At 40.7% G+C, this 14,846-nt stretch overlaps 1 protein-coding gene across 1 annotated transcript in view; it reads right to left on the bottom strand.

The window, feature by feature from the left end:
- Positions 1-13,882, bottom strand: part of phyhd1 (phytanoyl-CoA dioxygenase domain containing 1) — a 120,398-nt gene extending 106,516 nt beyond the window's left edge. The window contains exon 1 of the mRNA XM_072454627.1: positions 13,877-13,882. Within this exon, the coding sequence (XP_072310728.1) occupies position 13,877 (1 nt within the window). The 5' untranslated portion in view covers positions 13,878-13,882. The remainder of the gene's footprint in view (positions 1-13,876) is intronic.
- Between the last annotated feature and the right edge of the window lie 964 nt (positions 13,883-14,846).

Genomic DNA, 14,846 nt, shown 5'->3' with positions numbered 1-14,846 from the left:
AATAAAAATCTAACTTGCATGCCCTTGAAAAATAAAGCACACTAAACTTTGTCGCTCTTAAGACAAGCTTTCTAATATGAGGGCCTTCTGTTGTCCCACAGGTAACAGCAAGGACAACAAGTAGCGTTGTACACAAGACGTCACTATCAGTAAGCTTCAAACTTCACTTGTCACGCCCAGAGTTATGTTCAGTGATGGTTCAAAGCTGGAGGAAGGCCAAGCATCACGAGCTCTGGAGTCTCGTGGAGCAAGTCGTGTTCTTTTATTTTTTTGAAAGGCTGGATAAACGTCTGATGGGGAACAGCAGAAGCAACTTGACAACGCCAGGTCAGTCCCACAAGGACAAAACAGCTGCTTTAAACAGGGGCATACGAAAGGCTGCAGTGATTGGACCAGTGGAGCCTCCAGAGGGGGGGCAGGTCACCTTGTCCCACTGGAATATGAACATCAGCACCGGTTTCTGCACTTAGTCACATACTGTCCACGAGTAGGAGGTGAATACTTGCAGTACATAAACATGAGAATAAGCAACCCAAACGCTCTCATTTGGATCAAATAAATATTTCAGCAAATGTTAATTATCTTCAACTGGCTGGAGACAACTCTGACCACACACTTAACAATGATATCAAAAGGCAAACAAAGTTTCCAGATATATTTGATGCAAAAACAAGGCAATGAACATAAGCTCTAAATAAGCCAAAGTTCTATCCATGTTGACTTCTGGCTCTTTTCTTATAAAAGAAATGTTGTTGGAACGCACTGTAATGTTATTTACATTTGTACTTGCATTATTTTCTTGTTATGTTGTTGTGAAGCGTTACAGACTCCTCCATGACACGATTCTGGTGCTAGACAGTGTGAAAATCCAATCTTCCCACCTTTTCATGATTAACACAAAAACACTCATTAAACTCAACATACAAACTTGCATAGGTCATTGTGAACTATCATAGTCTTTTCAAAAGGGAAACATGAGTCTGAAGTAAACATTAATACGTATGAAAATACCAGTGAAGCAGCAGTGGCTCTGATCCAATGTGCTACAAGCTAAATGTACAGTACTTAGTCAAATTGAACCCTGACAGGAAAGTAAAAAGAAAATCATAAACACTGCAAGCTTTCCTCTGGATCCTTCTGTTTGTACCAAAACGCCATTCGTTTTCTTCCCTATTACTACTAGTATGGACGCTTTGGAAAGGTGCTGTTAGTGCTAGTTTATTGAATGGGTATATTATGAGAGGTCTGGCTGGCTGCAGATATCCATCCACCGCGAGGCAAGACTCATCTCCATCCACAGTTGCCGAAACAAACAGCAGCTGTTGACGTCATAACGACGAGAAACAGGTTTGTGTCTTTTCAACTGTTTACAAAAAACTTCTTTCTTGCAGCATTGAAGGTTCCTATGCACTTTATATGAATGTGTAATTGACAGATACAGATACATTTACACAACAGAATCATTAAAACTTAAATAAATTGCTTACTGAATGCTTTCAGAGCAAACAAAATGTGTATGCTGTGATAAGATAAATGTATCATTGTGATAGGTATCAGACAAAGAAACAGAAATGCGGTTAGTGAAAAAGAAAAAAGAAGGAAGCAGGCCCGGTCTGGGGAGGAGGTGGAGTGGCAGCATGCACCACGAGTGAGCCTTGCACTTTTTGGGGGAGGCTTGATTTAAAGAGATGGAGATGAGACGATGAGTTTAAAGTAAAGAAGAGAGAGAATTTAGAACAGAAAACAGCTGGCTCTGAGGAAAGAGGGAGAGAAATCCCTTCATGTGAAGAACAACCTGCATAATTCATGCCCTGCTTCTGTTAGAAAACGCCAGCTTCATTGGGACAGGCTCGTCTTTGCCGTAGCGATGCGGGCGCGCATCAGACTGGCACACCCTTTGTTAGCTGTATATGCTGACCAACACCTTACATGTTCCTGTGCTCTGCTGTTTCCACATGTGTGTGTGTTTAGCTGTGATATGTGCGCCTTCACCTTGCTTTGCTCTTCACCTCACTCTCTCTGACTGCACTCTACAAGACCATTAGCGCTCCCCCAGGCCTGCAGAGGCTGCTCAGCTCTGTGTCTGCTTTCATGTGTCAGTGAGTAGGCTCGTGCATGTCAGTCCCATACCGAGCCAGCGCTCATGTTAAAACGCAGTCGTTTTTTCACCAGACTTCTGTGAATGGTGAATGTAGGTGGTGTCAGGCCTTGTGTGCCGTCATACCTGGACTTTTTATCATAGGCAAACATTTCTTTTGAAAGGTGCAAGAGCAGATCCTGGAGCATAGAGTGTACAGATGCAGGCACTCCTCAGTAGGGTTGCAAAAGAGCTCAGCAGGCAGTAGTAGTTTGATCTAAAAGATCCCCAGGTTGCTGAAACTCATAAGTCAATCTTTAGTACTTCTGACTGCTAGTTTAACAGGCAAGATCAAGCCTTGGCATTTAAAAGGGAGCTAAGAAGAACCTTAAAAAAGAAAGAACATTAAAAAAAAGACAAAAAAGGAGCGGCATTAGATAAAATAATATGAGGCAACTCCCCAGATGTATTCTGTGTCCAGTGTCAGAAAAGGCCTTACTACACTTCACGGTTTTAGGAAGTAATTGCTGTTTACCATCACAGATTAGGATTAAAACAGGTGTACAATGGCCCTTAACACAGCATAAAGATTCAAACATGAACAGTGTAATGCTGGATTAAATTTATATTAACTCGAAAACAAGAAAACAAGAACAACAAAACCATTTTCTCAATGCAATAAAATAATATAAAATATTTATCAAAGAATATACAACCTAGTACATTATTTGTAGCGTGTAATTATTCTGGATTGTGGAAGATTTAATTAGTTGAGCCCTGGTTTGAATATATTCACCAGTGCTGGCCTAACCTGTGTTTGATGCTGCAGTGCGAGCAGCCGTGGTCAAAGAACACAGAGAGGGCCTGCTTTGAGTATGCAAGACCCATGAAAATGAACTTAAGTCACCCACCAAACAAGCAGCTTTTTGATTCGCACTAATTATGAAATGTTTAAACATTCTGTGCATGTTCCTCTCCTGCACTTGAGCCGAGCTCCGTACAGCCGCAGTCTTCAGCGGCCCTTTGACGAGGCTCGTCAATTAGAGTGCAGGCCGAAGCGCGGCATGTTAATTCACAGTAAAATATTCCTCCTCCAGTGCTAATTAGGTGCTAGCTGTGGTAGAGGAGCGCTGTTTGCAGAGCGAGAGCAGCCTGTGCTGCATAGCAGTCCCCTGGTATCGTTTGGCTGACCAAAGCAGCCACGATAACAGGGAATTATTTTAATTAACTGGTGCCACCTTCTGCAGCTAATGAGTCTGCTTAAAACTAAGCTGCATTCTTGCTGCAGAGAGCATGCTCTCAAAAGTGGAGATGCACTCAAACAACAAAATGTGAGAATAACTATGTAAATTAAGTATGAATAGATGAACCAGTGATATTTGAGCCAAGTGTGAGAGGCTGAAGTTTGGCCTCTGCAAAGCACAAGCAGAGTCTCGGAGGAGGCGCTCAACTATACAGTAGAAATGTGTGACAGATACAACGGGCAGAGACAAGAACAATCCACCTCACATACAAACTACATTAAGTCTTAAGATACATTTGAGTTATTTTTTGTCATTCCACTGAGTCAGAGAAAAGAGGAGGCTTTGAAACACTTCCCAGTCTCTGGATAAAGCGCCAAAGCTGGCTGTTATCACGGTTATTAGGCTTGAGTTGTGTAACATTGATATTTGCCCCATTTAGAAGAAAATGTCTCTTTACCAGTGAACCACCTGCATTGTCTGTTCTGCAGGCTCTAAATATCACCTGCACCTTCTTCTTAAGTGTCTTAGTTAGACTGTGCTGGGCCTGCTCACATACCAGAGCATGGATGTAGCTGATGGCGTGTAGAAGTGTGGGGAAGACACATGCAGGTCTCACCGTGACAGAGCACTGTGTGCACGGAGAAGGTGACAGTATGTGCACTCGTGTAATTCCATATGTCTGGAATAAGACATGGCCGCTGTAGCTGCTGACAGCAAAGACTAAATGATGTCGACCTGACAAGTTACTCGCCATCAGGAGCAGAGCGAGGGTTCGCAAAGAGCACTAAGAGAACATAGTGCATGTTTAACTCAAATGAGTGTCCGTGCCCCCAAGTGAAACGCAGCAACTCTCATTACCTTTACATGTGAGCTGGACTTTAAAATAGTCAGCAGGGCATATTCATTAGCCTGCCTGAATTCACCTCTTGTAAGCAGCTAAAGTGTGCTACCATACTTCATCTGCACATCACACATCACACATGACACTATCATACTTAGCTTCTCATCTAAAACCAAGTGGTGGCAGCAGCAGCAGCAGCAGTCAAGGTCATTTGATGAGAGCTAAAGGTGTATGTGCAGTGAATTCACTCCCTGGATTGATTCCTCCCGTTCGTCCTAATGATCAAACCCAGGCGGATTTAGAGGATAGTCAGGCCCCTTAATGAGAGTGCGGAGGATGCTGGCATACAGGGAAATGAGATACTGTAGCTACAGTGGTACAGTAGCGACGGCTGCATGGTTTGAACTACACATCATGTGCAGAAAGGAAGAGAGGAAAACGCAACTCATCTTATGAATAAACATTTGACGAGCTGCGGAGGAATGTATCCTGTAGAGGTGTTTTAAGATGCTATTTGTGTTGCATAAGCACTTTCACTGTTCTACATATTTACAAGGAGTTCCCAAGTATTTCAAATTAACTGAAAAAGTGCAGAAGCTGTAATGACCACAGGAAGAGTCAGTTTCAATCAAATTATAACCAACAAGAAATTACTTTTCAAATGTGCTTGTATTGATATAGTAAGAAACCAAGCATTAAAAAAAATCCCAAGCAGGCGTTCCAAGATGGTGATCTGTGGTATTTCCTGGGTCATTCACCATAAATCATACGGGTGTGGATGTTTGGACGTGTGCCCAAAACTCATTTCAGATTTAAGCCTCTTTGCCGTTATGATTGAGCAAGTGGACGTGTGTATGTGACAGTGGAACACAGTGCTAATGAGATCTCAAAGCAGCAACAGCGGTACAAGAATTAGACGTCTACGCTGTTCACCTCCCCCTACACCCAGGAAAACCCTAATTCTCCAACCCTTCAAATGCTTTATTAAAACCTGGACACGAGGCCGAGGTGAAAAATGAGCTGAACTGGTCTCGTTTCAGATGGACACAGTCTGGCCACGCGCTCTGGGGAAACGGAGAAAATATGAAATACAACCTTGTCTTTAAACACAATGCAGCCTTTGTTTCACACATGTAGTGCGTGGGCATATGTACACACCCAGAGTCGGGCCAGATCACTCACTTAAATCATGCTCCATATTCTTTCCAGTAGTGCACTCAGTAGTGCAATCAAAGTCATTGACTAATTCAGCAATTTATAACTGAAAAGTTAAACGAAGCTCTAAACAATGACAGTTATGAAAATGATCTGTTTGAAATGAGTTTAGTCAACAGAACCGGCTCACACAGAGTGCAGCAGATGACAGTGCTCAGAGAAGTAAAGCAAACACTGTGCTGCTTCTATCAAAGGGCTCCTGCTGCTTCTTACTGGTTTTAATGAGGAATTAGTCAAAGATAAACAAACACATTCTCATATCACTATTCACGCTCGTCTCGCTGTGCCCCGCAGTCGTCTTTTCTTCCCTGCTCATCAAAGCTCAGACACATCTGACTGATGGAGCTTTCTTCACTCACGCCGGAGTTGTGAGATCTGATTGGCTCTGCGCAGCCAAAGCCTGCTGGTTTCCTTGTTGACAAGTTTTTCTCTTAAAACAGGTAAAACATTTTATTCACCAACTTCCCAGTTATAGCTGCCAGAACAGTGAGGTGTATGTGTTTGTTGTCATTAAGGTTGTTTCCTGGACCATTAGCAGCCACCCAGACTCCAGCACAAAGAGACTAGAGATGCACATTGAAAAGCATAAGCTCAGGCGGGTCACCACTGACTTCTGCTCGTGGTCTTGCTTTGCAAATGATTAAAGCCCCACAAAAGAGAGACACACAGTAACAAACTTTCTCAGCAGTGCAACAAACTAAACAGCTTTTGATCAGTGTTCAGGAGAAGGATTCTTGCAAAGAAGACAAACCAGCCACTGGACATAAACTTTATATTTCATAGCATTTATATTGAAATGCTTCTAACCCACAGGCTGCTACCTTGCCCTGTCCTCTCCCCTGTCTCTCCTGCTCTCATTAGTCTGGCACATTAGCTCTCTTACCCTTACAGCCAAAAAAGGGAAAAAGAGCCTACAGCAAAGTGACCTTCTGGGGATGAGGGGAGGCCAGGGGAATTCTCTGACACCACTGTTCTCCAGTAACTTCAGTCTGCGCTCAGACAAAACTCTGATCTGATGCAGCCATCAGTGATTGGCAGGGGAGACGCACTGAATTTTAAGCACCATTTGAGTCCTGCCTGACACATCTACTGATGGCTGTTGGCAAATTAACGCTAGAGGAAACGTCCTGACAAGAGATCCGGGATGTGCAAAGATCTTAGGTTTGATTTAAAAGTGTGGACACATGTGACAGAAGGAGGAGATTAACCTTAATAAACTGAGGAAAGACGTGATGACATAGGTAAACTAACCCAGAGCCTCCTTTGGACATGCAGTTCAGAGCTGGGCTCCAAAGGTTACTCTCTTTGTTTAGCTTCATTTTCACCATAGCAGCTATATCAAATTATGTGGCTATAGCTCTCAGTGACACTTGAGAGACCACCAATGCCTGGGGATCATTGATAGACCCTGTCACTGTCAGCGCTTCTGAACAGAGCTCTGCCAGCATCACACATTTGTGCATTGTCACACCTTAAATACTGTTTGTGTACCTGCATACTGGGCAAAATAAATTATTCACATTTTTCTATTAAAAAAATCTCTATACATGTGAAAAAACTGTGAAATCATTTATCTGTGTAAATTATTGCCTGGTATTGTAATTTAACAGTTTAAGAAAACATTAAGAAAAACTTTTGGTTGAAAACCTTCTTTGGTCCCACAGTCAGATTTAAGCAGATGAGGGGGATTGAGTGACCCACAGAGCAGGAGCACAGGCCAGAGTAATGGGGTGTTTAAGGTGCTCTCACATCCCCACAGGCCGCCATGGGGGACGAGGGATTTGGGGAGGGGTTGTAAATGTGGGCAAAACAGTGTTCAGAGCTGGCGAGTATCCAGCTGGCGCCATAGCTTTAATAAGTGTGGAAATACTACAGTACAGAAGTGTGTAAGAGGAGGAGAGGTGTGGGAGAGAGACAGTGTACAGGGGCTGGCTTGATTTTTCTTTATTATTTTCCTCACTGGGGGGGTTTGAACAGGAGCTTACATGGCTCAGCATTTCCCCATGACTGTGCCAGCGCCGCAAGCGACCATACATCTACTGTTAATCACCCATGTTCACTGGATTTTACACACACACATTCGTATACACATGCACGCACAATAAAAATACTGACTCACAAGGGGCTCCCCGACTGCCTGGAGGGAACCAGGGGGCTAATCCGACAGTGATCTAGTGACTCCGGAGACCTCAGTGATAGGAAGTCATTGTGTTGCGAGTGTGTCAGCTTAAAGCTGGAAATACAGTTCAGGCTTGAAAGAGCTGAGTAGGGCTGCATTTAAACATACAAACATTCACATTTATCTAGCTTAAAAACATAAGATAACATCTCATAACAGAATTGATGTTAGTTTGTGTTTAAATACACGTCACTGTATGACCATCTTCAGAAATATCTTTACCGTGGTGTATGACCCGTCTAAAGTAAAACCTGCTTGTCTCTACTTCAGTGACTCCATCATCCTATTTAAAATGTATGTAACAATGCAGTACAGCAGTTAAGCTCATGTCCTTTTAACCAGGAGGAACACATGCCCCGATCAGGCCCAGTCCACTGGAAACCAGACAAGCCGGGTTACAAGTTAGTTTCTATAGGTTTATAGAAAAATAAATATTAAAATGGCCATAGCAATTTGGTTGATGCTGGTTTGGGCCTGGTTAAGACTGGATGCAGACCTCAGTGGCTCCAGTGCAAACTGGTGAGACAATTCACCCACACTACCTAATATGAATGTAGTGAGAGTGAGTGTTGGTGGTGGGAGGAACCGATGGCACAGTTTTGCAGACTTGCTTCTGTCAGTCTGCCCCAGAGCAGCTGTGGCTACAGAAGCAGCTTACCACCACAGAGTAAGGAATGAATAAATAATGCACACAATTGTGCAGCAACTTTGACTGGCTGCAAAAGCACTAGATGAGACTATTGCATATTTATTTATTCATTGACTTTTATTTAACCAGGAAAGTCCCACTGAGATGTAGCGTCTCTTTTTCAGGAGAGTCCTGGGGCCTATTGTACATGTTGTTAGTGGTAGGGGAAACCAGAGTACCCGGAGGAAACCTACGCAGACACGGGGAGAACATGCAAAACTACACACAGAAAGGCCCCCCTACCATGCATTAGAATGGTGATTTTGTCCAGTCAAAAAAAGCTTTATGATTTAAGAAAATGTAAGGTAAACAGTTAATGCTGGTTTTGGGTGCCCAGTTATCATCAATGCATGTTCCTAACATAGATCACTCTTTTTTCACAGACAGTATAAACTGTGACTACAGGAGGTGCATGGGACATTGAATGGAAATAGAGGGAACAAATAAACATAGAAAGAGATTATAAAGATTAGCCACATTGAGGAGAATAGGAAAGCTGGCAGGAGAAGGGAAAGCATGGCACAAAGCATGCAGATAAACTGAGAAAGTTTAAACTAGAACACAAACTGGATTCTCCTGAGACTCAAGTCTTTGTAGGAAGCAGCAGAACAAATGTTCTCAGGACATCATCACTCAAAGAACCTTCTATTTTCCTCCTGATGATGAACATGTTTTTAAGACATTGAGGTTAAGTTTGAATTTCATATTGTAATTGTGTTTAAGCTTATGTTTATAAAATTAAATGAAAAGCTTTCATTGGGAGTTTTGGGTCTGTCCACATTGTATCAGGTGTTCGGACTAATTACCTGAAGGACACCTGCAGAGGTGAGATGTTACCCGAGTTCCAATGGGACTTTACTTTGAAATATTTACTATGTTGTTCGTTGATATTTTAGACTTATAACTTTTAATTCTATGACACTTAATTGGAAGAGAATAAATTGCTCTCAGAAATGAAAAATGTATTGTATTTTAAAAATAACTCTGTTGACTGTAGATAAACTATGCTAAAAGTTAAGATGATGTCCCCAGAAGAGTGGAGCTAATATGAGCACCTGCCAGAATAAATCTCTTTTGACTATCAAGTCTATGTGTTTCTTCTGAGTTAAAAAGTTGCTCCCACACAATCATCTTATCTTTACCTGACAATTGGATCTGTATACCAACACTGCAGCGCTCTGACACTGCTTTCTTCTGTGCGTGGCAATGCATCTACAAAGTACACAGAATTTAGTGACAAACTCAGTTCCAGCTGGAAGCCTCTGTGGCAATTTCAGAAAATATAAAAGGGATACCAGCCATTTTAATATCAATGCATACATTTCTTGCATTAGTAATAACTGTCATCATAAATCTGTCCCAATAAAATGATACAAGCCAATCCCACACCTGGATGGGAGTGAATCATAAAGCACAGCATGCCAAGAGACGGATCACCGAACATTGATCCATGCACAATCATGAAAATACATAACATACTTTTAGGTCCGCAAGCAAATCCTCCAATCAGAAAACTAACTGCGCTCCATAATCTGGGTTTGGTACGACTGAACTCTTCAACATAGAAGGTAATGGCACCCCAGGTTCAGTTATATTTATAAAGTTGGTAACTCACTATAAGTACACATAAATGTTACTTACTGTGTATTATTGAGCCTCCTATTGGGCCTCGGAATTTCACGTCAACCTTAAAGGCTCTGAATAATACAGGGCAGGTTTTCAGCATAGCTAGTATTTTAAAATGATAAATAACACAAATTAGATTTTTAATGAAGGACTTTCAGCATGTGCATATTTTTTTTTGATTGACCATGAGAATAGCCGCCTCCATACTTGTTAAAGTAGGTCAGATGACAGTGACAGTAGTCCGTGTCAGCTCACATACATCATGCAGCACTGGGGCGACATGACGACCATCCCAGCGCTTTAATGGAGACGAGCAGCAGCTGTGAACAGAGGGGGCACAACAGCTCATCAGAGACAGTCAATGGAAGGGGTGAACACACCGAGGGCACCTGCTGGACAGGTGAGGAATGACCCAGACATAGCTGTATGGACAGGTGTCTCAGAGGGACAACAGACCAGATGTGGCCATGACAAGACTGCTCTATTCAACAAAAGGAGTTAACTGTAAACTAAATAGCCTTTGAGGTTACATTATTTAATATAGATCTGACAGGAGACTGTAAATCTCCTCTCCTTTGAGGAATTTCAGTGTAATTTATTTATAGATTTTAATGTGGGGAAATAAGAAACATAGGAAAACAAAACATTTATTTTTGTGTGGACTTGATTTCAGATAGAAACTCCACACCATCCTCACAAATTCCTACTTTATCTTTTAGAAAGACATGAGACATCATACAGAAGGGGTTTCTTCAAAACATTTACTTAAACTTTTATATAATCTCAGTGCTAAATTGTCAAATGATAAAATATTGACCATGGTGCATCATTCGTGGGACCAGTGAGTAACAAACACATTTACTTTGCTGCACAACTCCTCCTACAACCACAAATAACAGTCTGACAACTTACGTGATGATCATCCCCATACTATAAAAACATGGTGAATTATTATACGGAATAGTAAATGCACAATGTTTATGTAGCTCCAGACATAAACCAAGGACATGACGGTCAAATCAGTGAGAACAAACTGCAGCGTTTCAACCTTTCTGCTCCTGCGCTTTCACTTCTCTTAGTTGCTCCCGTCTCACAACAAACATATTGATCGTGTTTACATTAATGGCTATGTGGGGAGCAGCAAAGGAGAGGCCGGCCCTACCTTCGCTGCAGTCCCAGGATCACTTTCACTAATCTCCGGACCAGACCTCCACCCACTGCCGGCGCTGTTCCCATACTGAGCAGCCCGGGATAGTTACGGCCTCACTAACCTGCACCCATAACCTCTGCCCCAACAGCTGTGGGAAAATATCATACTAAACTCGAGAGCCAGGAGTGAATAATTTCCCATGAAAATTGTGCATCCGGCTTAAAAAGAACAGAAGATACAGATGAGTGAAAATACTTGAACAAAACCCACTCATGTACAGCAAAGAAAACCACAAAGCATTGGGTTGTTAGTTTGAGGGCTGCAATGAATACGGGGTTTGTTTTTTCTGTCACTGCAACAATAATGTGTGAATTTTGGCACAAATTCCAAATCTTTTCACTCAGGGATCAAACACTCTGCTTATATTGGCACTACCTTATATCTATTTTCAAGCCTTAACCCTTGAATTAAAACTACAAAACCGTTTTTGTAGTACCTAAACACATGATCAACTTTTTAAACACAGATTGCAAAAAACTGCACAATCTGTTCCAGGCCTATGGACCAAAGGCAAAGAACACAGAGCACTCAAGGGCCATTGTGTCATTATAGTCTGCCTTTGTCATAGTTCAGTCTTGCTTGAGGTCCCTAAAACTAGTATTGAATGCCAACAGAACAAACACCATGATCTTCAGCATTTGCGTTTGTTTCAAAATACTTTGGCTTTACAGTATATTGAAGCTCACTCACAAAATCAGGTTTAAGATTATTATTATTTTTTTTTTAATAAAAACGTGTTTTTTACAATCGTAAAAAAGCCTGTTTTACCCTTAAAGCCTGCAAATGTCTGGTAATGGCCACTTTTACATTATGTCATATACATGCAAATACTCTATGATACACATATGATATATAATACATACATATAATTACATTTAATATATTAAATGCATCATGAATGAATTAGAAGTTCAGTGTCCATATATAATATATTATATTTATATATATTATATATAATAGCATATAATATATATACTAATACATAAATATTATTACACAATATTATATATGGCCATTTGTAATTAATTCATGATGCATTTAGTATATATATTATACATTATGTATATATTATATATAATAGCATATATATACTAAATGCATCGTGAATTCATTAAAAATGTTCATGTATGAATGGAGACACTTTTAATTAATTCATGATACAATTAAGTAATTCATTGGACATTTAATTTTCATGGCAGATTAAATTAATTCAGTGTAGATTTGATTAAATAAATGTACACTTTTGATTAATCATATATATAATTATTAACTGTGCATTTTATCTCTCTTCATTTTGGCACACTGAATCCTCCATATCTACATAGAAGTTGAGGTTATTCATGTTCTCAGGGAAACGCTACTGAGTTTTTCCCTCTGATTACAATATATAACTGCAATGGTCTCTTTCTAGACCAAGAGCTGTCTTTTAAAGAAATTGACTTATGAAATGAAAGTAAAACCCTTTTATCGCAATAAAGCATGTTTTCCCCTTGTGTGCCCTGGGTCATTATGCCCTGCTCTCATGCAGTCTGTTTGGTTTGTTTGTCTGAGAGGACTGACTGGGGGAAGCAAGCTTTTGCAGCATAGGCAATATGAATACCTTTTATAGTTCGGTCTCCATTGTCCAAGTCTGAAACAGTTGTGGTATCCGATGTTACATAAATTATTTGTGTAATATATTATACATCTTTGCTGCATAAACCTCACTCTTAAACCAACAGAAAAAAGTTTGATGTTCTTTTAGGTCTCTAACTCCCTCACAACACATGCCTAAAAGTGTTGTAGCATCCTCTGGGGCTGTGTCTTGACAATGGTGGGATTAGTTTGAAAATCTGATTATTTTTTTCATATTTACAAGAGTGATTTAAGTTTTGTTTACAAAGTTAGATTCTTTAAAGATGAACTGTTTTGCCACTGAAGTGAACAGTTTTGCAAAGTGTGCAATATTTTTAGCCAGATTAATGAATAGTTTCAGAAAATGTGCCAAAGCGATTGAAAAAAAAATGTAATTGTGTCAAGTCGATTCATTGTCCATTAATTCATCTTCTTCCGCTCATCCGGGGCTGGGTCGTGGGCGCAGCAGTATAAGCACAAACTCCCAGACTTTCCACACCCCAGAATATAGTCCCTCCAGCGTGTCCTGGGTCTTCCACAGAGCCCCTTTCTAGTGGGACATGCCCGATACACCTCCCCAGGAAGGCGCCCAGGAGGCATCCGGAGCAGATGCCCGAGCCATCTCAGCTCACTCCTCTCGACGTGGAGGAGCAGCGGTTCTACTCCAAGCACCTCCCGTGTGAATGAGCTCCTCACCTTATCTCTAGAGGTCGATTAATTGTGACTATAAAAAATAATTGATGTCATCTTTTTTCAGTTTTATGTATTTATGGAGAAAACAAACAAACAGAATAAACAGAACAAACCCAGTGAGAGAAAGATGTAAATCAAAAAGGAAGAAGAGCAGCCCAAAGAAAATCAGGCATATGTCTAACTAAAAAATAATCACCTATTATATTAAAATATTGTTTGGTCAGAGGGGGGTTAAAAAAAAAACATAAAACATATATATATATAGAACCCGGAGAGAACCCACGGTAACACGGGGAGGACATCATGCAGACTCCACCCAGCGAGATCATGTGATGTTGGTCTGGTCCGGGAATCGAACCCATGATCTCCTTCTTGGGAGAGATCAATCAATAAAGCATTAACTATCATCATCAAAAGAGAGATTCTGCAAATTGTAAAATAATAAATGCATGTTTTATCAAAAAAAAAAACATCTAGTTAAGGAGGAACTGTAAAAGTAAGTTAACCAGAACCAGCATTGTTAGTGTTTATTTAATAAGGGACAAAATCACAGAGCGGGAGGAAGAAAAGAGTCTTAAATCTCCAGCGCCTTCAGTGTGTAGCAGAGGAAAAGACGGGCAGCGTACAGGAACAGTGGGGTGACGGGCGCGATGGTAATTAGCACAAGCTCCATCCCACACTGCCACAGCACCACTGGGTCGCCATCAGCTGCTGCACGTTTGAAGGCCTTTTGATGATGGAAGAGAACACAGGCCTGATGTATGGTAGCCTGTCAGGGCCAAACAAAACTGTGGTCGTGTGAAATAATTGCCCGGCAAAGTCTTAGTTAATGCCACCCAGGTTCAACCTACAAAGACCTGGCGAGTGAAGTGACTTGTTAATTAAGAGTAGTGATATAGTTAACACGATTTCTTGTTGATATAGTCAGTGTTTTTGGTTTGTTATTACAAGAGACAAAATTAAAGCATGTAAGCTAAATATGGGTACTTGATATGTTTAAATTACATTCTACATAATGTCTTTTTCTTCCTCATAATTATTTCTTCTATCAATTATACACGGTTTTAGAAGGAAGTTATGTGACATTTCTATTAAAAAAAACATTTAAATGTCCTGCGGTGTGTGTGACACTTTTCTTGTGTCAGAGACAGTTGATAAAGGTGTTGGCATAAAGAAAAGAATGTATACACTATTTAATAAAATTACATGGTTATGTCTACTTTAAACATAAAATCATAGAAGTTTAATGTTGTAATCCAAAGAGTGTCCTGTGGTGTGACACATATTTAAAAAAAAAAAAACTAAAAAAAACTGTTACACCAAAACCAGAAGGAGCTCATCCGTCATTTATGCTCCAGGACAAGCTCTGGGGTTTAAGCTGCAGGAAATAAGGATCTTATTCTTACTTTGTAAAATTCTATTTTTCTTTTCACTTTGGATGTGCACCAGTTTGACGTAT

Source organism: Eucyclogobius newberryi, unplaced genomic scaffold, assembly GCF_026437365.1.
Source record: "Eucyclogobius newberryi isolate DKJ021-1_F unplaced genomic scaffold, fEucNew1.0.hap1 SCAF_2, whole genome shotgun sequence".
Taxonomy (NCBI): Eukaryota; Metazoa; Chordata; class Actinopteri; order Gobiiformes; family Gobiidae; genus Eucyclogobius; species Eucyclogobius newberryi.
Note: the sequence above shows the minus strand (reverse complement) of the source record. Positions and strands in the feature narration are given on the sequence as shown.